Here is a 26,207-nt window from a genome sequence, read left to right as displayed (position 1 = left end):
TATTAAACAAAAATGGAAGTGAAACATCAAATGTTTGGTGGCATGTAACTGTGTACTTAAACAGGACTGGACACTTGCAAGTCAGATCAGCATTTAACCCTTTTCCTTAGGGCTCCTGTAAGTTAAGTTGGCTCGTAATGACCGTCTCTGTGCTGGCACAAAATAGCTGGAGCACACTGCACTGTGGCTATACACTCTCCCAATGAGCCCTGTATGCTAGGGGCTGTGAGGATAGGGCTGAGCAAATAATGGAATTATTTGGTTTGAAGGACTGAACTGAAAAAGCCAAAAAATACCTGGTTTGATTAGAAGACATCTTTTTCTTTTCTGAAGTTTTCATCCAAACAACCTCTCTCCCCAAAAAAGTTCCTTTTTGAGAAGTAAATTAATAATATTTTTCTTTAAACAAGGCCCCAATTACACAACTCCATGGACGTAAACTGGGTTCAATTTCTGCCCATCAGGAAAGCTTGTAGCCAAAATTGTAAAAATTATGCAGTGAACAGAATCTCTTTAATGAGATGATTTGGTTATTTGCTATAAATTATTGTAACATTCAGATTTTAAAAGAACCGTGGATGCCCCTTTTAACAAAACATTTTAACTAGTGTCTGTTTAAACAACAAACGTGGGACCAAAATCTAACCTCCTGTTCTATATCCATCCAGTCACAAATGAGATTGCATGGCAGTAAGTGAGGGTGGAAATTGGCTCATTGTGAGAACTATTCTAGCAGTTACAAGTTGTCAGATCTGACCCAGTACAGACTTCTTTGTTTTAATTGTGCTAGTTGTCCCACATAAATAAAATGTGGTGGGAAATTTCACTTAGAGAATAGAGAGAACTCCTGGAACAGCAGCAATTATGCTTAGCCTTTTATCAGGGAGATTTGAATAGAGATGTATGTCAAAGCCAAGGCCACCCTCCCAGTGCACAGCTTGGGTACCGGACTCTGCACTAGACTGCTGACTCCAATGTGGAGCCAAGTGGGAGGAATCTGCCCCAGCAGCGCTCCCAAGCCAGGGTAAACAAACCCTTCAGAACAAAGACAGAATTGTTCCCATAATATGGGATTATAATTATTAAATTCTATGGAGTGTTTTCTCCCTAAGGGCTTCAATGGAAACAGGATCAGGCCCCTCGTAGCTATTTGGAGACCTAGGTCAGATGAGTAAGTCCACAGCCAGGAAGTGCGAAACGGGAGGGAAAAATTAACTGAAAAATTTCAAACTTAAAGAGGGGAAAAAAAGTATTACTTTGGGTACTGGATGAAAATCTGTGTCTGAAACAATTTGCCTATTCCTGTGAAGCCCTATTTGAGTCAAAGACTTAGAACCAAATTCTGATTGCATTTATACCAGTATAACTCTACTGAAGTCAATGGAGTTACTCTTGGTTTAAGCTGGTGTAACTCAGACCAGAATCAGACCTTTAAATTCCACAAAACTAAAATAAGAAATCAGTAGATTCTGTTTATTTAAGAATGGCATCAAAGAGAGCATTAGCATTAAAAGGAATGTCACACAATGTGTGAGGAATGCCAATTTATTATTACAAAGTATTTGTTATAGAATAACTAGCAGACCTTGCTTCTCCAACGTTTTTCAGCTTTATAGGCAATTACTGTATACAAGATGAAAGACTGCAGCAGCCGCAGCCATTGGTGAGCTCCCAGACAGACTGCAATTATCCTTGGAAATGATTACATGAATCAACAAATAGTCAAGATAGCCACAATGCTGACAGCCGACCAACAGACGTGTTTTAAAACTGGGACTACAAGGCACATCAGTAGGCCAACAAAGCTTCCGAAGGGACCAAGCTAGGCCTGGCAGCTTCTGTACTGGCAGATGTTGTGAAGCCAGACAGCTATGGGACTTGTACTGGCAGAATGCTGAATCTATCACCATCCGGTTAATAGAGCTGTACTGGCAATGGTTCTGAACCTGGCCAAGAGCTACAAATGACTGCTACCAAAGCCTGCTGAAAGAGCTGTTTTGACAGAGATGCTAAGCCCAACCAACTGACCAGCAGAGCTGCAATGGCTGCAAGTTTGAAACAAGCTTTCCCATAAAACTGGACTTGTGCAAAAACTTCCAAAAACCATCTAACAGGAAAATGGAAGGAAAAAAGTAACTGATAGATACTTATTTCTAAAAGGAGATCGCAGAAAAGGGAGAGAGTCATTCAGTCTATGTAGGTATATTCATTACAAATCTGAACTGTATGGAGATAAAGGAACTATCATGAGCAATTAACCAAATTTCTCAAGCATTTCTCTCTCTCCGATGGGATATCCCATTGTAACATCTGTTTGACATAAAATAAGTTAATGAAGCGTTCCTTCTTAGGACTGCTGAACAACAGACTTGATGTGAAACATGTAGCAAGGCTGAAGTATCATACACTGTAACTTCATATAGTGAAAGAGTCCAAAGACAACAAAAAAATTTAAGACTTTGTACCATTTTTGAGGCAGAGGATGTTGATTACTCAACATTGACATAACTGAAATTAAATAGTAAGAAATCAGAAAATATCACGTACAGAAGAAGAGTCCTTTGTCCCCAAAGAGGTTTCATTTTAAATTCGCTCCACCTCAGACTTTACTTGGCATCACATCCTTCCTGCCCTGCCAATAATATCAGCCTTCTTTATTTCCATCTGCTACTTCCATCTCTAGGCACCATTTCCCTTGCTAGCCTGTTTGCCAAGCCACCACACTCTCCTCATTCAGATCCCTCCTGAGAAACACTTCTTCCCGGCCAGAGAAGCTCCTATGGCAGCAGAGCTAGTGCTGTTCTGCCTTTTGGCCCCCTAGCTCAGCACATATCCCCTGCACAGCGTACCACACTGCCCCTTTGCCCATCCCCATTGCACACTGGAATGCAAAGAGGGAAATGATCCACTGCAATGCAGCTCCTTTGCCCACAGTGGAGAACATGTGCAACAGCCGTGGGGGACTTCTTCAGTCACGGAGGAAGGTGCAGGATTTGTAGTAATCCGTTGCAGATCCAATTCTCTGTTCTCTGGCATGGTTTAAGGATATCATTCTCCATTATATTATACAGCAGTGGTTCTCAAACTTCTGTACTGGTGACCCCTTTCACATAGCAAGCCTCTGAGTGCACACCCCCCCCTTATAAATTAAAAACACTTTTTAATATATTTAACACCATTATAAATGCTGGAGGCAAAGCGGGGTGGAGGCTGATAGCTCGCAACCCCCTATGTAATAACCTTGCAACCCCCTGAGGGGTCCCGACCCCCAGTTTGAGAACCACTGCCTTAGAGGGAAACCTCCCGTCTGCTCTGTATCCTAGCACAAAATTCTCTCTACACAGACCAGCATATTAAGGTCCCCATCCCTTCCTAAAACACACTAAATCATAGAAGTGTAAGACTGGAAGGGACCTCAATAGGCCATCTGCATTTTAGTCAAAGCAGGACTAAGCAATAACTAGACCATCCCTCCTTAGCCAATTTGTTCCAGTGCTTAACCATCCTGACAAGAAGTTTTTCCTAATGTCCAACTTAAACCTCCCTTGCTGTAACTTAAGCTCGTTGCTTCTTGTCCTATCTTTAGGGGCTAATGAGAACAATTTTTCACTCTCCTTCTTGTAACAACCTTTTATGTACTTGAAAACTGTTGTTATATCCCCCCCTCAATCTTCTCTTTTCTAGACAAAACAAATGCAATTTTTTCAATCTTCCCTCATAGGTCATGTTTTCTAAAGTTTAATCATTTTTGTTGCTCTTCTCTGGATTTTCTCCAATTTATCCACATCTTTCCTGAATGTGGTGCCCAGAACTGAACACAATACAAGACCACATCTTTAGTAGGGTTGACTTGCAACACAAATTGTGAGCCACGTAATTTTATTGTATTTTATTCCCAAGGGACCACTCCAGTAGAGATGTTACGGAATCGCTAATTGTGGCTTGTTAAATCAGTTTGGGAAGCTGGACTAGTTCACCATAAAATGCAATCCTGGTCTCCCCCCAATGGCATGTTATTTTCCCCTCTGAAATTTACCTCCATATATTCTTGTTCATCTAATTTCCTCCCATATGTCTTGAGTTAATCGAGAAAGCTCATCCCCACAGTGGATCATGTCAAAAGAGGATCGCACTGAACTCTGCCTTAGTGCAGCCAATGGGAAACTCCGTTTTCCCCCAATGTTTCTTCTGGACAATTTTTAGAAAACTTCTGTGAATAGAAAGATCCTACTGCTTCAAAGTATCCCCCCAAACCCTCCCAGCAGACCAGGGTAGGGGGTATTCAGGAGTGGCTTTCCCTTACCCTGCCCCTTGGCTGGAGCAGTTTCAGTTTTGTTCCTGTGTGGCAATGTGGGGGGGGGGGGGTGTAACTTCTAGTCTAAATGGTGTAAACAGAGCTGTGACTGGGTCAGGGGATGGGACAGAGGATTGCATTCCCTGAACACAAGGATGGCACTAGTAACCACCCCAAAAAGGCCTGAGAGGCAGAATCAAAGCTCCCACTCTACATTGCTTGGCTAAACTACGTAGCTCATTGTACATACCATTAAAGAGACACTCAAGTGGCTTGGCACCGCCTGCAAGCCAAGATTTTTCTGAAAGGAATTATGCCTCCTGCAGCTCCCACCAGGGTGGTGAAATATAAATTGCTTTCCGAAGCAGCAAGAAAAATCAGACTCCAAAACAAAGGAGGAATGAGCAGAACAAAAGTGTGTAAAAAGTGTCAAACTCTAGTCTTCTGCATGCCCAGACAGGTTCAAAAAAATGCAGTCCTTTGTTTGCCTGGTCACACATTCAATACACTTATTAATTTTATAAACAAATTATCCTTATGACTTTTCAAAGACAGTAACTTCCCAGAATAAACTCATGATCCTTTTCCTCAGCTTCCTGGCACACAGGATTAGATTTAGAATTGTCATTTTATAGATCACACTTAGCTACTTGCAAGCAAAACAACATTCGGGGGAGTGGGGAGCAGGAAGCATCAGCAGCTTTTCATTTCTGATCTGCAGAACAGAACTTCAGACAACAGCTAGGGGAGGTGTGTGGGTGCAGGCGACAGAACTGACTGTGTTCGCTTGCTCAGAAAGGAATAAATAAGGGATAGATGCAGAAGTTTGACAGAATTGCTTTTGTGCTACAAGATGTTCTCAATTAACTTGCTGCCCAAACACAGGGAGACTGACTGTCAAAAAGATTGTTAGAGGGGATTCTGGTGGAGCTGCACTTGCGATGGTGGGGTTTTTTGTTTGCTATGTAGAGCAGTGTCAATCCAGGGTTCCAACTCCACCTCAAGCCTAACCTCTCTTCTGTCTACACACAAATCATGCTAACCTACGGCTCGGATCCAGTGTCCCAGAACCCCAGAGGGGTGGAGGGATAAAGCTTGGATCAAGCCAGGACCCAGGGTTCAAGCCCTCTTGCTTTGCAATGTAGAGACAGCCCCCACTGAGTTTGCCCAAAAATATCCCACAATCCCACAGGCCAATTTTCTTTGTTCTCTGGACAGTCAAGTTTTCCTATACTGCACCATGAACATACCCTCCCTCCTTCCTGCACTGTCCCCTTCCCTTTCTCTTGTCTTTTTGTTTAAGTAATCCCCTCTCAACTAAACTCCACATACCCACCCAAAAAGCCAACATCCCCCCACCCCCCAAACCCAACAACATATCATGGATTTAACATGACATTAGCCCTGGTCATTTTGTTCACTGTGGGATACTCCTTTCCCCTGCTCTTTGCCTGTCTGGTCTACTCAGATGTAAGATCTTCAGAGTAAGGACTGTCTACGTCTGTGTTTCTACAGCACCTAGAATAGGGCCTTCATTTCAGTTGGTCTATAGGCTTACTGTAATAAATTAATAATCATATACTATGGCAGGTCAAAGCAACCAGGCAAAAAGTGGGGTGGGAAAAGGAGGTAGTGCTAAAGCAAACCTTTAAAAGTAGTGCTTTTCAACCAGGGGGTACGCACACCCCTGGGGCTATGCAGAGGTCTGTCGGGGGTACATCAAATCATCTAGGTATTTGCCTAGTTTTACAACAGGCTACATAAAAAGCAGAATCAAAGTCAGTACAAACTAAAATTTCATACAGACTAGGACATGTTTATACTACTCTATACTGTGTGCGTGTGTGTGTGAGATTATTTTATATATATATATATACACACACACACACATACTGAAATGTAAGTATAATATTTATACTCCAATTGATTTATTTTATAATTATATGGCAAAAAATGATAAAGTAAGCAATTTTTCAGTAATAGTGTGTTGTGACACTTTGTATGTTTGTCTGATTTTGTAAGCAAGTAGATTTTAAATGAGGTGAAACTTGGGGGTACATAAGACAAATCAGACTCTTGAAAAGGATATAGTAGCCTGAAAAGGTTGAGAGCCATTGCTTTAAAGGCCAGATTTTTAAACAAAAATTAGAAGCGTGGGGCATCCGGGAGAACGATGTCTGAAGGAGAGGGACAATAACCAGTTGTCAATAAAGTTGCCAGATACCCCTATTCTGAATACTGCAAGAGTTGTATTAAGAGGTCTGTAAGATAGCTTGGTTGCTACAAAAGTGATGGACGCTGTGATTCCAACCCCTCCTGCTCAAAGGTTTCCATAATTTGTGATATTGTTACCATGGCTTTCCCCAAAATTTACCATGACAACCCTGCAAAATTGCTCACCCATGTAGACTCTATTACTGTGTTCCATTAGTAGCATTTTAGTGCCTGTTATACTCTGGTTGCACAAAGCCAGTGAGTCAGCTGGTTCATGATATACACATTTCTTTGACTTGCTGCATTGCAAGAACTGAGTATTCAGGAGACTTTAATATAGTTATGAGCTTATTATCTTGTCACAGAGTTGCTATGGACAGATGTCAAGCATCAGACTTGTTTGAGTGAGTATGTTTGCCTTAGCAATGTGCAATTACATTTATATTTTAATCTCCATGAACATTAATAATAAAGTTATGACATTTTAACACCAGCTGTTGATTCAGAGTCACTGCCTTCTGAACAGGAAACCCCTGAGGTCAATTTCATTTTGTCTGCTGTTCTGTACACCTCATAGAAGTAGTAAAAAAGTGACAGCAAAGTTATTTCAAAGATGATGGGACATTAGCCATTGGAGCCAATGCACATGGAACTAAATCAAAAAGGGGAAAAAAAGTCCTCCTAAAGATAACATTTTAGAGATATCACAAGGCTTGGGATTTTTTTTTTTTTATTTTTTTTTTTTTTTGGTATCAGGCACGCTATTTCAGGATGTGTGATTGCCTCAGCCATACACCTGCTAGGGATGAATGGAAAGTGCCATTTAAAGAAAAAAAATGCAAAGCTTTTATTTTGATTTTTTTTTTTTTAAATCCTCTTTCAAAATGGGGCTCAATCTTGCAGGGTAGTTTGCATGTGATTTCCCCCCCCCCCCCCCCCCCCCCAAAGCAGCTAACCAAATCAGACAGCTTATTCGAACTTCATATTCCCTCAATTAATCCAACAATAATACTTCCTCCTCCACAAGAGCGTTGTGAAGCTGTGGCCAAAAGACACAAGCTTAGATAGCCTATAGTTACAGTAGACACCTAAATTGATATTCAGGCACTTAAAGAGAAGTGGCCTCATTTTCACAGCTGCCAGCTTCTGTGGGTTGTTGGTTAAGTGAACCATGAATGCTGTATCTATTTGAAACTACAACCTCCATTTTGCCTCCTGAACACCATTTTGATTATAAGACTGTTCAGATCCTTCACCTGGGCTCTGTACCTTCCATATTGAGCTGAAATACACAGGAGGCGTCAGGAGCAATTCTTGCACCTAACAGAGGGCTAACAATGGAGGCTGTTTAAACCCTGATGATTGTCCATTAAAATGAAGACCCCCGTTGGACAAAGAGGTGGCTACTGCCCAGTGTAAACCAATTTTTCAAGTTTAGACTCCAGGTCGATGATGCCCAAGCTACAGATCACCTGACAACTGACTTGGATCACCAGATGGGGCTTGAGGCTAATCAGAGCAATCATCTGATGGGGTACTGGAAGTCTCTAGAAGGTAGGTTCTGTCACTGGCCGTTTTTAGAAAAATGACCAGAAGAAGGCAGCAGGTGTATGCAGGAGAAGGGGGACAAGATCCTGAACTCCCTAAAAGACTCCGCTCCTACCTCCCACCTGAAGAAAGACTGATCGTTTTAGAAATCCTTCTGCAAAGTCTAGGTCTATTTGTTTCAACTATCATTTGTCCCCAAAGGATAAATTGTAAACCAGAGCAAATACAAGTGTGCTCTAGGGAAAAGGTATCCTTATGCTACTGATGAACTTCTTTTGGAGGTAGGGAAAGGGTGTTCAGCACTGGAATAAGGTGGCGGGACTGCGAAGCCACACCTCTGAGAAGGGCCACCAGACAGAATCTATGCCTATGGAATGAGCCTGGAGGAAAGGAGTCCATGCTTTGGATCTACCCAAACCAAAGGGAATCTCTATAGCACATTGGACCAGCATGTGGGTCCAAACCCAGCAGCCTAGTGAGAGTGTTAAACAGGGAGAGCTTTAGCAGGGCTGACACAGAACATGTGAGCACTTCAGTACACGCTGTGGGTGCTCAGCACCTCTCCCAATGAGGACTACTTTTGTTTGAGTCCTAACGTTAGCTGAGCCCAAGTTTGAAAGTGTTGATCTAAATTCACCAACGCCAAGATTTTCAGAAGTGACAAGTGATTTTGGGTGCCCAACTTGAATCATCTTCAAGGGACCCAGTTTTTAGCAAGTACTGAGTGTATGTGTTGTGGGGGGCTTCAAAAAATGAGCAGTTTAATCAAAACCTAAACGTTTTGGGTGCAGTGTCAATTTCAATGAATTTTTTTTGACCAGGGAAAACAGCTAAATGTTTCATTTTGCCCTTTTATATTAAAATATATTTAGTATGTATATATTATATAAAATTCAAAATGCAGTATGTCAATGCTATTGAAATGAAATGTTTTGATTGTCTTCATTAAAAAAATCAATTTTAATTTTGTGGGAAGTTTCAGAAATGTGGTGTTTGTTCCAATTTGCACTTAAAAAAAAAAAAGTTTGATATGTTGGATTTCCCACAGAATGCAAATTCTGGTTCCCGACCAGTTCTAGTACTGAGCATCCTTAAAGGAGGGGAAGCCCTAGGAGGTTCCATTACGACTGTGCTAAGTTGGAGAAGGAGAAAGCTGCATAGAGTCTGGAGGTGGGGCCTTAGCCTCCAGAGGATCCTAAGATTGCCACCTGTCCAGATTTCCCCAGGATAGTCCCTTCTTTGATGTAGCTGTCCTGGGAAATCTATAAAGGTTCTCACTATATACTGCCAGCTGTCTAGTTTTATGACTCAGGATCATCCCAGATGTTTTCTTGTACCTCAGAGATGGCAGCCCCAGTGGGTCCCCCAAGATGCCCACAAATATGACAGATCTGCAAGAGACAACCCCTTGCTTTTTTCTATGGGTAGGTGGGTGCAGTACCCTCCCCACAATGGGCTGACCTGGGGAAGACTTCTCAAAGGAAACATGGAGATGTGAGGGGTTGAATAACACTGATGGAAAATTATTTGACCCAGAGGCAGCAATGAGTTCTCAATTTTTATTGTTAAAGAAACTCCACAAGTTAAGAATATCTTCCCCTCTACTCTCAGACGTATCACAGATTCCATCATTTAAACGAGTCACACATTTTGTATTCTACTGTGAAATTTGGTAGATCAGTGTGATCCCAGACGCTAACTCCCAATTGTAATTTAATTAAAAGGGCAGTAGCTAAGTTTCACCATACGCAGCTGCCAGATGGAATCACTGCAGTTTAAGTCTAAAGGCGACGTTATCGCATGTACTGAAGCATGCTTTTATAAGTAATGAAAGCTGTCACTTTTATGCTACAGAAATTGCTGTAATGCCTTCTGATATTACAGTATCTGCAGAATATAAAAGTATCAAGCAAGACCTGAAGAAGAGCTCTGTGTAAGCTTGAAAGCTTGTCTCTCTCACCAACAGAAGCTGGTCCAATAAAAGATATTACCTCCTCCGCCTGGTCTCTCTTATTTTGTGAAGGCATTTACAGCTGACAAACTTTGAAAACAAAGATCAAAGCACATACACAAACTGAACAACAAGAGACTTAAAACTCCATTCGTACTCATATATATTGAGTGTCCCAAAATGTTTCACAGTGATGAACTAGAAGCTAGTAGCATAGTGGGCAATTCCTGGAACACATCCGCTATTATGTGTTAAACGAGCTGATAGTTGATTTTGAGTATCAAGCATTGGAAGACTAGAGCTCAACTAACTGAAGGCTCAAGAGGACTGGGAATAGAATAGGGATCACCTCTAGATGGGTCATGTGAATGTGCGCTAGGCTGATAGTACCCTAAAGTTGTTACTACTTGGGGACTGATCCTTCTCTCATTGAAGTCATTGTTAATAATAGTGCTATTGATTTCCTTATGGAAAAGTCTTATAGGGTTCTACTGGAATCATTCTAAAATCCTGTATAACAGAGGTTCTCAAACTGTGGTCCGTGATTTCCATTCAGGTGGTCTGCGGATAGTTCCCTCTAAGGTGCGTGCCTTGGGCAGTCGCACGTGAAAGAATGAAGGGCCACCCACCTAATTAGTGGAGCTGCACAGGCTTGGCTCCTCTAATTAGGTGCCCGGACCCTGGAGAAGATGCACATGTAAGGTGAGGTGGTGGCCTTGGGGGGAATACGGTGTAGGTGGGAGGGGGCAGTGGGGTGAGAAGAGGGGGTGGGGGAATTTGGGATGTGCAGGGCTGTGGTGGCCAGAGAAAGAGGTGACTTTCCCCAGCTCCAGGGCTGTGGCTGCTGGGGAGAAATGGCCCTCCTTCCCAGCCTCAACTCTATGGCTGCTGTGGCCGGGGAGAGACCCTCCCCCCCCCCCCCAGCCCCAGCTCGGGGGCTGCTGCGGTGGGGGACAGAGGGCACATCCATCGCATTAGAAAGGTAAGGCTACAGACATTAAAATATGAGTTTGTGTGCTTTTATTTGTAGAACAAAAAAAGTTTATTAAGGTTTTTTTTTATATAGCGCTTTTATCCAAAGTGCTTTACAATAGTTAGCGAACGGTACAAACAGCATTGGGAAAGATCATTAAGTGATCCGCCAAGACCCTCAGCAATTTTCAAGTGGTCCGTGGGGAAAAAAAAAAGTTTGAGAACCACTGCTCTAGATTATGCACAGAGAGGTACTGTAACACACACTCACCAGTGGATTGCCCTTGCATAGCATTTTTCATCTTCAGACAAAATCTAAGTGATAGTTATGGCTTAAAACATCCTAGTGAGGCATATAAATACTTATCGTTCCCATTTCACAGGTCTTGGGAGAGAGATGAGGAAGACTTGGAATGTGAAGACCTAGAGATGAAAGATTAAGTGCTTTATTCTTAGTACTGAATCTTCTAGTCTATTGAATCATCTTGTGCAATAGGTTATGTCCATGGTGCCTAGCACGAACAGCAGTGGGTACATTAGAGACGCCTAATATAGATGCAAAAATGGTGTTGTAATGGCTTATAGGAAAAAATATTAAGTGAAACCCTGAACTGAAAGAGATGGTATAAAAATGTTAAATTGAATAAGTTCTCTGCAACTTTGCACCCTTTTTAAAATAATAATCTGATTAATCCAAGTATGTGCTAACATTTTTTGGTCACTGTGAATATTCAAAGTTGAGCTACCCTATGGTAATTAACAGAAAAATGTCACTAGCGCAGAATGTTTCCACAGGTAATTGTTTCTTAATGTTAGGTAAATGTCAGGCTGTAGTCAAGTCATTTATCAAAAATAAACGTGAAGGAGAAAGAGACATTTATTTTCACAGTAGGTGACACTTACGCTGTGATGATTTTTCTAGTGTAGTGACTTAATTTCTGGTACAACAAGAGACATAAGGTTGCATCATCAGGATCTGCTGTAACATGTTTTGTGAGGAAGCTGAGGGTGGCCATTCCACCTGGCAACATCTGAATTATTGGAAGTAAAAGGATTTCAGAATCTGAAGTCCTTTCCAGCCTCAAGAAGAGTTCTGTGTAGCTCAGAAGTTTCTCCTTCATCAACAGAAGTTGATCCAATGAAAGATATTGCCTTACCCATTTTGTGTGTCTCATATCCTGGGCCCAACAAGGCTACAAAATCACTGCAAACTTCATAGGCCACATCACTTGGAACACTGAGGCCACCCCATGAGCTACCTACCTTCTGTACTTCCTGGCTCATCTGGTAAAGAAATATCTCTGGCTTCTTCCACTGAAGGCAGGTTCCAACTCCAATCCTTTAGAAAAGTAGGTGATGGAGCCTGCTTTGGAACTGAAATAATAAAGAGTGTGCTGGATTCTTGTGTGTTAATTGATTAAAATAATTAGTTGGGGAAAAAATAAACACCTCTTTCTGTAATGTTCATAAGGAGAAGAGACAGCTGTCTCAAATAACATATTCATTATGATGGAAAAGGCTTAAAGTTTTTAACAGTGATGAAGGCCACTAAGGTTCTACAGAAACTACTCTTGCATTCAGTAGGCTTTTAGAGTGATACACTTTCTAGAATCTTGAACCATCCTATATAATTCTATAGCAGGGATAAAATTCATTGTTAAATTTTATTGGATGGCCCAAAATACTTACAGAAAGGTGATAATTTTGCAGAAGAACTTTTTTAAGGGGGGGGAGGAGTGTATTTGGTGTGAATAAGAACAAGATACTGTTTCCCTGGCTATAACACTGACGATATTAATAAACTAAGAAAACACTAGGGCTGGTTGAGCATGTTTAAAAAATTCGACTTGCAAATATACGCATGTTTAAAAGGAGCAAGTTTGTTTCACCATGGTTCATGGGATCCTCTTCACTTTTTGAATGTTCATGTAACTGATGGGTATTTGAGAATATTTGCTGCCCCCTAAATTTCACACGTAATTATTCCTCCGTAAAGTCACTATTCTCCAGTGTGGATTACTGAAATATTTTTAGGAGGGAGATGAGAATTATGCTGTATGAATTAGGCATATACAATGTAAGTTACAAACAGGAAGCAGTGAACGCAAATAGATAACCAGCAAATCATAGTATAAAAACAATTGCCCCAAATATTTGGGGATAGAAATGTATTAAAGGAAAGAAGAACTTGATTATAAAGTATTTGCCAAGTTGCAAAGAGACTAAAACCTAGTCTTGTACTGAGAACCTCTCAGATCCTTGCAACTGCCTGGTGCTCTATTGACCTTGGTGATGGAGGGGTCTGGGTTTTGTTGTTATAATTATCTGTATTATCATAGAACATGGAATCCCTAGTCATGGACCAGGGCTCCATTGTGCTAGCACCTGTACAAACACCGTATAAAAAGACACTCCCTGTCTCAGGGAGTTTAGAGACTAAGTATAAGATGAGACAAGGGCTGTCAATTAATCACAGTTAATGCATGCACTTCCCACACAACAAATTAACTAGATTTAAAAAAGTAGTCATAATTGATCACAGTTTAATCACACTGTTAAACAATAGTAGAATACCAATTTAAATTTACTATAAATATTTTGGATGTTTTTCTACATTTTCTATTGATTCCAGTTACAACACGGAATACAAAGTGTACAGTGCTCACTTTATATTTTTATTGCAAATATTTGCACTGTAAAAAATAAAAGAAATAATATTTTTCAATTAACCTCAAGTACTGTAGTGCAATTTCTTTATCGTGAAAGTTTAACTTAAAAATGTCACTTATTTTTACATAACTGTACTCAAAAACAAAACAATGTAAAACTTTAGAACCTACAAGTCAAAGCATGAATGGCCATACAATGTTTAGCATATCTGGCACATAAATATCTTGCAACACTGGTTACAACGGTGCCATTCAAACTCCTATTCTCACTTTCAGGTGACATTGTAAATAAAAAGTGGGCAGCATCATCTCCCATAAATGTAAATAAACTTCTTTCTCTTAGAGAGTGGCTGAAAAAGAAGTAGGACTAAGTGGACTTGTATGAATGAGGTGAATGGAAAAAATACTGTTCATCTTTTTTACAGTGCAAATATTGTAATCAAAAATAATAATGTGAGCACAGTACACTTTGTATTCTGTGTTGTAATTGAAATCAATATATTTGAAAATGTAGAAAAACATCCACAAATATTTATAATTTAAATTAGTATTCTATTATTGTTTATCAGTGCGATTAAAGCTGCAATTAATTGCGACTTTTTTTAATCTCGCGATTAATTGCAACTTTTTTTTTAATTGTTTGACAGCCCAAGATGAACCACAACAGATGGATACAGACAGATGGGCAGTATGATAAGTTCACGATACAATACCGGGCCCTAAATCTGTAACCAAAAGGTTCACTAGCTCCAGAAAATACTGATTTATAATTTTTGAAAATGGACTGCAGTATTTTCCTTGGTAATGTGGGAGGACAACAGAAAAGTGAGAAGGAGAATGTTCAGAGCTGACCTGCGTAAATTGCTTTACCATGTCAGAGCCAATAAATGATGGATGTTATTGTCTGACAGATCTTTTTGCTGTAGAATTACGAGAGGTTTTGCTTTAACAGTTCAGCAGCACAGATTTCTGCATCACTATGTTTTGACAGTGAGCCAATGAGGTCTGATGTTGAAAGGATGGGATTATAAACATCTGGACTCTTCTGGGTTTTATTTCCAGCTCTGCTATGGGTTTGCTGTGTTGCCGTATGCAACTTAACTTTTCTCATTCTCTCTGTGTGTGTGTGTGTGTGTGTGTGTGTGTGTGTGTGTGTGGAGATTGGATGCTTATTTTTATTTTAAAATATTTGTGTAGAGCTGTACATTTTAACATGATATCTTGCAAACCATAGATTAGACATGTCTCCTGACCCAATGGGTTTGGAATCTGTGCTTGATCGTAGTGGGAACTGAAGAGCTGTTCAGAACTTCGCAGGATCAGGCCCTAATTAATGATCACTTTATCTGTACATCAGTTGCTTAGAAATGTGTGGGCTTATAAAACTAGAGTTGTAGTTTTATGCTAGGAGTCACCTGGTGACACTCTTAAATATAGTAATCATAGCTAGAAGTGTTTCCATTTCATGAAAAAAATTGAGGTTTCAGAATTTGTTTCCATGCCAGCATGGAACAAAAGCAAGGCCATTCAATGTTCTTCATGCAAAAAACACAACAGACAAAGACCTCCTCCCCAAAACAGTCAATGTCCTCTTGGTTAGGACACTCACCAAGGATGTGGGAGATCCAGCTTCAAATCAGACACATCACAGGTTAGTGCCCTAATCACTAGGCTATTAGCTTTTCTGGGGTAGGGGTTCTTTCTTTTGTTTGAAAGTTTTTAGCTCTGCAATCAACTTGGTGAAAAAGAACTTTAATTTCACATAAGTATACACAGTAACTTCGGAAACTGAATTATTCTTGGTTTTTAAACATTCTTTAGTCTATTCTATTTAACCTTTTCTTTTCCTTTTAATCTTCTTTGCAGCTAATACAGTACCACTTAACTGGAGATTTGAGGCTTCTGCTAATGCAGAGACTGATAGGTTCTAGTGTCATCTAATGCTGATGGCTCAAAGGAAAAGGTGTTTCTAAAAAGGCCAGTGATGCTCATGGGAATTGTCTAATTTTCCAGGCATAGATTAGAGCATTTTAAGTGAAGGAAATGAAGCTAAAATTATATTTATGTATACAGTACAGTTAATTCCGGACTGCCTTGTAATTCAATGTAAATCCAATCCAGCAAGGTACTGAGTGTCCTCAGCTCCTGTTGAAATCAATGAGTGCTGAGAATGTATTACTCCATTTAGGAAGTACTCATCAGTCCAGTGGATCAGACCCTTTGCAAAAAAGGACTGGGATAGCATAATAACAGAGAGGAATATAGCCTGAAGCAAAGAATAAGAGAGCTGATAGTATAAGAGCAATCCCAGTTATATGGTTGGAATAATAAGAGTCAGATCCTCAGGTGATGTGTAAATCAATATAATAATGCAGATTTACACTGCCTGATGATATGGCCACAAATTTCAGGTTGAACAGATAAGAACTTCAAAAATGGTAAATGTATGTCATAGTTCCTGACAAGCGATGCCAGCAGAAATTTTCAGACCAGTCTGGCTGGTTCTGCAAAGCTTTATCGACTGATCTGTGAAACATGAAATTAACGTTCAGTACTTTAGACAGTGCTTTTGTTGTTCACTATTGTTTTTAAAGGCATATCTCTGCGAAATATTACTTTGTGATATAGTTCTGGCCCGCTCACATGTGAAACCCCAATTCAGCAAAGCAGTTAAAATTAAGCATGTGCTTAAGCATTGATGTCAATGGGCCATAAGCACAAGCTTAAAGTTAAGCATGTACATAAGTGTTTCACTGAATAAGGATGCTTACCTGAATTGAGGCCTGAATCAGTTTGCAATCTGTTCTTTCTTCAATTTTAAACTTCATGTACCAGGATATGGTTAAAAAAGCAAATCTCCATGTCCAAATTGTGAAGGGGGAAAAAAACTATCAGTTAAAAGATCCCTGTCTGACCACTAAAAGGAAAGGTAGCATTGAACAAGTATAAAACTGACTAGAACTAGAGAAGTTCATAGAGGATAGGTCCATCAATGGTTATTAGCCATATACAAGGATGGTGTCCCTAGCCTCTGTTTGCCAGAACCTGGGAATGGCCGACAGGATGGATCACTTGACCATTACCTGTTCTGTTCATTCCCTCTGAAGCATCTGTCATTGGCCATTGTCAGAAGACCGGATACTGGGCCAGATGGACTTTTGGTCTGATCCAGTATGGCTGTTCTTATGATATCCTTTTCACTTATTACATTAAATATAGTCATCCAGTTTTTGCTTTTATATATTGATACCACTTGACTCTAAATATACAAATAAGGAAGCATTTTACCTACCAGAGAACTAAATGAAACTGCACTATTCTCTTTTCAGGTAACTTAATGTCCGTGAATATGCTGTTCTTCATTTACCAAAAAAAATTACACTCTGATTAGCAAAACAACTAATATATATTTTAAAAGTTTAAGATCTGAGGTGGGGGCGATTTTTGTGCAAGGAAAAGGGGTGGTGTTGGGAATGTGTGTGTTGCATAAACCTGATTAAAAATATTTAGCATTTAAATGGTCCAAATTAGCCATTGAAGTTTTCTCTCTCTAAGATGTGTGCATCTCCCTTTCTGCTATTGTTATAGCCTATCTGACCATACTACATATGGCAGACGGTTGATCAGAGTGCTGAATAGCTATCTTCACAACCAGACGTAATTGGAAAGCTCTTTTGAAATGACAGATAAGATGATGCAATGTGCATCAAACTAATTATCCCTTTCAGTTTTCAAGGTAAGCTGGCATGAGTTAAAACTACAGCCTTGATGTGGCAAAGCACTTAAATATGTGCTTAAGTCCACCCCCATACAGCAGAGCATATGAAGTTTTTATTTAAATCATTATATGATCTTTTCCAAAATTTGGGGGCAAGCTCAGAAAGGCCAGATGTTGCTTTGGACCCATCTTTGGAAAAGAGCGATGGACGTCTATTTTAAGGCTTTGGACTGGGATTCAGGAGATCTGGGTTAAATTCCTGTATCTGCAGACTTCCTGTGTGACTTTGGACAAGTCGCTTAATCTACTTGTGCATCAGTTCCCCATCTGTAAAATGAAGATCATACTGCCTTCCTCCCCTTCTTTGTCTGTCCTGGCTGTTTAGCTTACAAATTCTTCACAGTAGAGGAGTGTCTCTTATAGATATTCTTTCACAAAAAGGTAGTACTGTGCAGTACAAAATGATATTTTTTCCTAAAGTAGGTAAGACTATAAAATGGCTTTCAGGTATATATTTATGGTACTGCTAGATAGGCAATATCCTTTTGTCTTTTCAACCCAGTATGTGTATTATGCTGAAGTTTTGAACTGGGATTGTATTTCCGTACTTAGCTGTGGAACTGTTGGTGTAAATTTATTTTTGATAAAGGCTGGATGTGTTTCTCTTCCTAAATGTTTGTACAACGCCTTGCAAAATGGGGCCCTGCTGTTGTTTGGAGTTTCTAGGTGCTCTTGTAATAATATAAAATAGCCTACACACCCGTTCGTTGAGAAGAAAGCCTTAAATGTCCCAACTAGCAAAGACAGTCATGTTCAACTTATTATGATTTATATGTTAAGTTTGAAAAAGATTAAATTCCTAAAATTGCTGGGTAGCCAGCAGGCAGGTAAGAAATCCTTAGTGTCATTAAGGAAGGTAAGTGGGAAGCTAGTGACAGATAAAGTTGTTGTTAGTTTGGAACAGAATGAATTCATTGCGTCAATGTTCTGGAAAGAAGTAGTGAAGGTCATGCCTCAAAGACTGGGAGACGTTTTCCTAAGGGAGACCAAGCAATGTTAGATGGTCTTATGATTATGCTAAAGTAGGTAGTCAAGCCATAAGCAACAGTCAAAGCTGACAGGGCTCCAGACCCAGATGATTTGTTTTACATAAAGCAAAAACTAATGAAATAAAAATCTCCACTGCAGGCTTTCTTGATATCTTGCTAAGAAGTGGGAAGATGATTGATCTACAAGAAGGGATAAGAGACATACAGTTAAATTCCATTTTGGGAGACTTTATTGGAAGCTATGGGATGGGACAAGGTCCATACAAATATGTAAGCAAAAAAGAATATGGATCCATAAAACAATGCCTGGCTAATATGCATGAGCTCCTTTAGTGCATCAGTAAGGCCTCATTTTTGTGAATGTTGTGTGGACGCCACAGCAGTTAACAAGTTAAAGTGTTTTGGTTTCTCACTGAAAAAGCAAAGCAAAAATCTTATCTGTGACATATGTGGCTAAGGGTGAGGGAGATTACTAAATAATGGCTACATCAGAGTTGTAGCCAAAACACATGCACGTCTGATTAATTCTTGTGTTTCCTCATCTATGAAAAGGGGGTAGTAATGCTTAATTGCTTACCACTCTGGGGTGTTGTGAGTTTTAATTGGATAACACTTGTTTAGTGCTTTGAAGATAAAATGCACTATATAAATATTAAGTAATATTATGTAAAGGTCACTGACTTCAAGAGCCCTAGTGTCCTGAAATAGTTAAGCAAACAACTAATCAGCATTGCCAGCCCCACGCATTCAGAAATCATGAGTCAGGCCCCACAAGAATCATGAGATTTAAGCCCCCCGAAAAAGTCTTTTTATTTGCCTTCTGGCTTTGGAGCCTTTTTGAGTCATGTTTCCAAGCTTTTCTCTGCAATCATGAGGATTAGAAACTTAAACTTTGTCAGTTTTTATTTAAAAAATAAATTCTCACATAGTTATGTGATTAAGAGCTGAGGCTTTAAGAAAAACATCATGAGACTCATGATAAAATTGTGAAAGCTGGCAGCACTGTTCTTTGCTGAAGCATTTTCAGCTAGGCCTGCAGTGCATTGACGAGAGAGCTGAGTACCAGAGCTTGTTCTATTGAATTCTTCTTCCCTCCTTTTGTGACACTCTCAACAAAGGATACTCCAGCCAAACACTGTCTTAACTTCAGAGTAGCAGCCGTGTTAGTCTGTATCCGCAAAAAGAAGAACAGGAGGACTTGTGGCACCTTAGAGACTAACAAATTTATTAGAGCATAAGCTTTCGTGGACTACAGCCCACTTCTTCGGATGCATATAGAATGGAACATATATTGAGGAGATATATATACACACACAGACAGAGAGCATAAACAGGTGGGAGTTGTCTTACCACCTCTGAGAGGCCAATTAATTAAGAGAAAACAAACTTTTGAAGTGATAATCAAGCTAGCTCAGTACAGACAGTTAGATAACAAGTGTGAGAATACTTACAAGGCGAGATAGATTCAATGTTTGTAATGGCTCAGCCATTCCCAGTCTTTATTCAAACCGGAGTTGTAAGTATTCTCACACTTGTTATCTAACTGTCTGTACTGAGCTAGCTTGATTATCACTTCAGAAGTTTGTTTTCTCTTAATTAATTGGCCTCTCAGAGGTGGTAAGACAACTCCCACCTGTTTATGCTCTCTGTCTGTGTGTGTATATATATCTCCTCAATATATGTTCCATTCTATATGCATCCGAAGAAGTGGGCTGTAGTCCACGAAAGCTTATGCTCTAATAAATTTGTTAGTCTCTAAGGTGCCACAAGTCCTCCTGTTCTTCTTTTTACTGTCTTAACTGACCCCACTCCTAAAGATCCCCAGGTGGATGTTTACTCTGGCTGGAAAAAGTAACCCCTTCTTAGCTGGTTTGCTACCAACAAGGGTCTTATTTCACTCAGTTGATACCCTTTTTTTTCCCCCCACTAAGCTTTTGAATTATTTTCCTTTCGAAGTCTCACTCTAGGATGTTGGCACATGCTTTGTGATCAAACAGCCTCCCTAGCAGAGCCGGCTCCAGGCACCAGCGCAGCAAGCTGATGCTTGGGACGGCCCATGGAAGGGGGCAGCATGTCCGGGTCTTCGGTGGCAATTCGTGGGCGGCGGGTCCCCCAGTCCCTCTCGGAGGGGAGGACTGGCTGCCGAATTGCCGCCGAAGAATGAAGCGGCGCAGTAGAGCAGCCGCCGAAGTGCCGCCAATCGTGGCTTTTTTTTTTTTTTTCTTCACTGTTTGGGGCAGCAAAAAAGCTGGAGCCAGCCCTGCTCCCTAGTATGTTTCCATTGGTCTGGGTATCAGTGGGCTTACTCAAAGCAGGTTCAGTAGGAGACGACATATCTTCATCTGATTTGGACATTGATTTCAGTGTAACTGGAGGGCAGAGAGAGAGCTCAGCAATGCACATGGACGGTCTGCCTTTTTTGATCTCCCAACTAAAGAACAAGTTTCTTTGTTGCAGAACTGCAGAAGCTCATTAACACAACAGCCACTGCCTGACATGCCACAATTTTAGCTAAGTAAATGGGACCTCGACTAGGCAAAGCCCTGCATGTAACTTCATTTTTAATACACATACTATTGGCAAAACCCGTTTGGAAGGAAAGCTGTTGCTAGACCTCTTTTTTTTTTTTTTTTTTTTTTTTTTTTTTCTCCAAAAAGGAACAGAGATGGACAATCAAAATAGTTTTTGAACTGCAGGTGACTTTTGAAAGTAAAAGGGCACAAAATAGAATAGATAAATATTGTAATTATCTATCTTAATAATCTGCTACAGAAATCTCTTTGGAACACACATGTACTAGCTTTACCCCTTTCCCAATAAATAAGTTGCATGTTAAAATTCTCTAATTTATATTTTTTTCAACCATGGTACAAAACAATGTAATTAGCTTTACGGTGGTGTGTCCTGGCTCTGTCCAACCTCTTGAATGGAGCCTGTTATTTCTTAAATACAGTTTACTCATCTTCTCTAACATTTTATCTTGCAGACCTGAAACTCGCAAGACATGTACTTCCTTGGACTGTTGTCTTTGCTGGTTTTGCAAAGTAAGGCCTTCAGCACAAATTTTCCTAATGAAGCTATTGCAGAGTTTTCAGTGAACATTTATAATCAGCTGCGGGCCACCGGGGAAGATGAAAATATTCTATTCTCTCCTCTGAGCATTGCAATTGCCCTAGGCATGGTGGAGCTTGGAGCTCATGGATCCACTTTGAAAGAAATTCGACATTCCCTGGGATATGACAGCTTGAAAAATGGTAAGGTCTTCTAATTGTGTTTCTCTATGTATTTTTGTTGTAAAGGAAGAGATGGAGCCTATAGAACAACCATGGAAAGGTCAAGGTTTTGTTCATGGATTTCTTAAGGAGAAAGTATGAACACCTGTTAGTTGCTCTTGAAAAGTGTTAGAATTTCTTGAAACTGTAATTTTATGCAATTTGTGTAATGTCTAATGTAAATATTTTTAGTATAACTATTTTGTGATTCCTTGACGGGACTAGGTGATCAAATTTAGAATAATAGAAGAAATCTTAACAGCTGGTGTACTGGGGTAAATATTTAGCATCATTAGATAAGAAACTCCCATTTAAAATCGGTAACAGATGGGCAGATAATGCCTATCGTATAAACTAGTTGTTGTGAGTTGAAATATAGAGACAAGAAAATATAAACTTAGAAAAATTTCCTATATTATACGTTATACTTTTGTGTGTAAATACCTATTGTTTTTAATAATATAGGATCAAATTCTACCCCTGTTACATCTACGTACCTTCAGTATTGTTGTGTGGACATACTTCGGGGCAAATTTTGTTCACAGGTAGTAGTGGTGGTTGTTTGTAGCGAATCTGCTGGGAATTTCCACTTTACTGCATGTCTCTGAGTAAGTGTAACTCACCCCATAACTTGACTGTAGCTAGAGACCGCCACGTCAAAGGATCATAATGATTCTGAGAGGTACTGTACGTAGGTGTTTGCTTGGAAACCTGTGAGTGAAATTTCTGGCCTTTATTAAAACCCATTGGACCTGGGGGCCTCTGTGGAGCTGCATTTTGAGGGCAGCCTAGGAAATAAGGTGGTGCTCTGGAGATATATGCATGTAATTCCACTGGCCCTGCAATAGCCCTTTTGCATAGTCTCCTACATAGATGATGCCTGCAGATTATATTTGCTGCCTAGTTCTACAATTTTGCATCTAAGGGATTAAAAAACAGACAATTACACTCTGATATTTGAAAGTGTAGTCCAGCTAATGCAAACCAGGCCATGCTCAGATCTCAGACACCTACTTTGTGTACATAGCTATCAACTCCTATTTCAGCTATTGCAGTGCACTCTACATGAAGCTATCTCCAAAGACCAACCAGAAGCTTCAGCTATTGTAGAAAGCAGCAGGTTGCTTGAATCTTTGTTCAGTACACATTAAACTCACTACGCTTGTTCTCCATATGCTTTATTGGCTTCTGATTTGACTCCAGGAGCAATTCTGGTTGCTGAGATTTTTAATCTGTGAAACCTGTTACTGTCAGAGTTCCTGGTTACCTAAGAGACTGCTTTTCTCCTTCCCTGGGCAGTGTCCTGACAACTGAAATTAACTGAAGTAATTTCAAAGTCCCTAGACCCGAGTTCCGCTGATGAAGAGGCTTTAGCACTGAAACTCGTTGTTGTTGGTTTTTTTCCAGGGCCCAAAACTGTTAACATTTAGACACAGTACAAGACCCATTGAGCATTTGGGAGGGAAACGTGCGAGAATAAATATTTTTTTTCTCGGGGTAGATCAGAATGATTCATTTTGATGTTGGGACAAATGAAAGCACTACAATTGGCAGGGTTGTGTGTGGGCTTGAGGGAATGGATCGCTAATGCTGCTTAATGTGGACAGTAGAAACCCAAACTAGTCATTGCACAGTGGCCTGCCATGCAGATTAATTCACATCTTCAGTATCTGAAATGGAACAGTCTACAATGTGAACATTCAAGTCAGTGTAATGTAGTATATTATCTTGGTTACTGTGTGTTGTTTTTTTTTTTGTTTTTTTGTTTTTTTTGCGGGGGGGGGGAGGTTGTTTGTTTTTTGGGTTTTTTGTTGTTTTTTTGGACCTCTGATTTGTTTACATTTTCTATGTCTGAGTCTTTTTAAAAAAAAATAAAATAAACAACTCTAGAATGTTAATGGATTTTCTGTACTTGAGGCTAAAATATCATTATGAATTGGTAGTGGGGAGAATATGTAATATTTCCTTAGTATGTTTGCCTCACTAAGGAAAACAAACTACTTTTAATGTTTTTCTTTTCTTTCCAGGTGAAGAATTGTCATTCTTGAAGGACCTTTCTGATATGGCAACTACTGAGGAAAGCCAGTACGTGATGACAATTGCCAACTCCCTCTATGTTCAGAATGGATTTCACATCAGTGACAAATTTTTGCAATTGGTGAAAAAATACTTTAAAGCTGAAGTAGAAAATGTAGACTTTAGTCAAAGTGCAGCTGTAGCTAACCACATCAATAAGTGGGTTGAGAATCATACAAATAGTAAGTCCCTGTGGTTCTTTTCTCTCTTACTGTAAATGTTTGCTTGTGTCGTGCTGAAGTAGATCAGTACTGGTTGACCTTTGTCTTGTCTGTCATCTTCTCTCTCACTTAAGATTAAGGTATCTTCTCTCTCAGAGAATTCTAGCATCAGTTCTTAATACAATTATTATATTTTTTTCCCTGTACTATGATGGTCCTTTCAAAAATCAGCTTTTGCCATCACTAACCACACCGTGGTATCTAAGAGACTCTCATTTCCTCTTCTACATATAAGAAAATAACTGCAGTATGTATTGCTAAATAATGACACTTTACTAGCTATCACTCTGTGATTTGAGTCTCTATTTTCTATTTAATATAAATGTATTTATTAATGAAAAATATTTTTTTTTTCATGCTTTCTTTCTAAAACTGTTGGTTACTGAATAAAAAATGTGTTTAAAGGCGTTACTGGCCTGAGCTTAGTAATAACTTAAAATGAGAATTGTGGGTGCTCGTTACCTCTCCGGGTCGGGCCCAAATATATTAAGGAATATAAAGTCAGTTTTGGTAGACATGTGCAGATCCACTGACAAAATCTGGACACATGCAGCCCCTGTTGACTTCAGTGGAAGCCATATCACTGTTGCCAAAGACAGAATTTGACCATTGATAAGACTATCACTGCTAAGGTGAACAGAGATCTCTAGTAGGCAGGGGTGAAAGTAACTTAAAGGACTTACCTACGCTGGAGTCCTGATCAGGGGCGTGGCCTCAGCCAGAAGAGGCGGGGCCTTTCAAGTTTTAAAGGCCCTGCGGCTCTGGCTGTGGCTGGGAGCCCCAGGGCCTTTAAATCACCCTGGAGCTACCAGCTGCAGAGGCGGCCGGGAGCCCTGTGGTTCAGGGGCGAATTAAAGGGCCCGGGGCTCCGGCCACATGGAGCTCCGGGCCCTTTAAATCCCCACCTGAGCCTGGCTTACTTTCACCTCTGCTAGTAGGAGAAAGTATGCAAAACTCAAAAAGCAAATGTATTTGCTCAATTTTGCTGTTGAATTCTGATCATTGCTGGTGTGGTGCTCCCATTGATTGTTTGTTTGGTTCTATACATAATTGGAGAACAAATAGAAGCAGAGCGTGTTCCAACTTGTGGATCAGAGAGAATAATTTTGTTCTAATTATTTTTCCACCATGTCTCTTAAATTAGTTTGTGATGTTAATATTTTAACAATAGTGGCCAGATTCTGTCCTTAGTTGCAACACTCTAAGCCTAAAGGTAAGGTCAGAATCTTTCTAGGAATTTCTACCACACACATCCCCATGATAGCTGAGCACCTGAGAATCTAACTGTAGAGCTGTAATGGGAAGAAATGCTTTATTTAATACGTCAATTTGTGGCATAAATGGGAAAAGTACTCAATGTGAAGGCTCTTGCTCCAGTTTGAATTCATCCTGTTTTGCTAAGGTATCTGGGAATGTGTTGCATCTCGGAGGGAAATCCTGCCTTGCTGTTTGGAGACACAGAAATGGAGGGGACAAAGTAGCACTAGCCATACAATAGGTCACATCATGCTGGCATAGGTGAATGTACAGTTGGGTGCACCTTTGTGTTTTCAGAAGGCACAGTATAAGCACCTGTCTAATGCCTGCTGCACAAGCATCCTTTGTGCTGACCAAGCTGGCAGTCCACAATCCATTGGGGCCATGATGCACTGACAGGCAGTCATGGTCCCTCAGCTTAATGTCTCTGTAGCACCAGAGCTCATTCTTGCCTGGCTGCTATCAAGGGAAGAGTAAACCTTCTCCCTCGTTAGCACAACATGCCACGGGGGGTGGTTGGGATTTTATCCATGGCTTGTTAAACACACTCTTCTCAAAGCTTTGAGTAATATGTGCTCAACAAGGTGCAAAATAAATGAGACATAACGGTCTTAAGAAAATATTCCAAATCATATAGAAACCTAATATACAGTAATGCGTGTTACCAAGAACTGTTTGGAAAATGTCACTGAAAATGAAATTTCAAACAAGGAAAGGAAAGACTTCAGATTTTCAGATCTCTCTCTCTCTCCCCCTCCCCCTCTCCCCTCCACACCCCGTATTCAAACAAGCTTTTATGTTGGAACTGAGTGAGTGTGTGTGTTCTCTTGACTCTGGTAAACTTTCTGCCTCAAGGGACATTGCTCTGAATAAACTGAAGTATAAACAAAAACAGTCACTCCCAGGACAGCATGAACCCAGATTCTGCCCTCAGATGCACAAATGTGATACCAACTGGCTGCTCTG

General features: G+C 40.1%; 1 protein-coding gene across 3 annotated transcripts in view; it reads left to right on the top strand.

Moving 5' to 3' along the window:
- Nucleotides 1-26,207, top strand: part of SERPINI1 (serpin family I member 1) — a 76,875-nt gene that overhangs the window by 16,938 nt on the left and 33,730 nt on the right. The window contains exons 1-4 of one of the 3 annotated variants that reach the window (XM_065557821.1): nt 17,237-17,384; nt 18,555-18,685; nt 21,402-21,669; nt 23,715-23,945. In XM_065557821.1, the coding sequence (XP_065413893.1) occupies nt 21,420-21,669; nt 23,715-23,945 (481 nt within the window). In that variant the 5' untranslated portion in view covers nt 17,237-17,384; nt 18,555-18,685; nt 21,402-21,419. Of the gene's footprint in view, nt 1-17,236; nt 17,385-18,554; nt 18,686-21,401; nt 21,670-23,714; nt 23,946-26,207 lie in introns of those variants that run through there. The other 2 variants (XM_065557820.1, XM_005299222.5) reach the window with 2 other exon arrangements.

The sequence above is a fragment of the Chrysemys picta genome, chromosome 9, assembly GCF_011386835.1.
Source record: "Chrysemys picta bellii isolate R12L10 chromosome 9, ASM1138683v2, whole genome shotgun sequence".
NCBI classification, from domain to species: domain Eukaryota; kingdom Metazoa; phylum Chordata; order Testudines; family Emydidae; genus Chrysemys; species Chrysemys picta.
The sequence above is the reverse complement of the archived record's forward strand: the minus strand, read 5'-3'. Positions and strand labels throughout refer to the sequence as shown.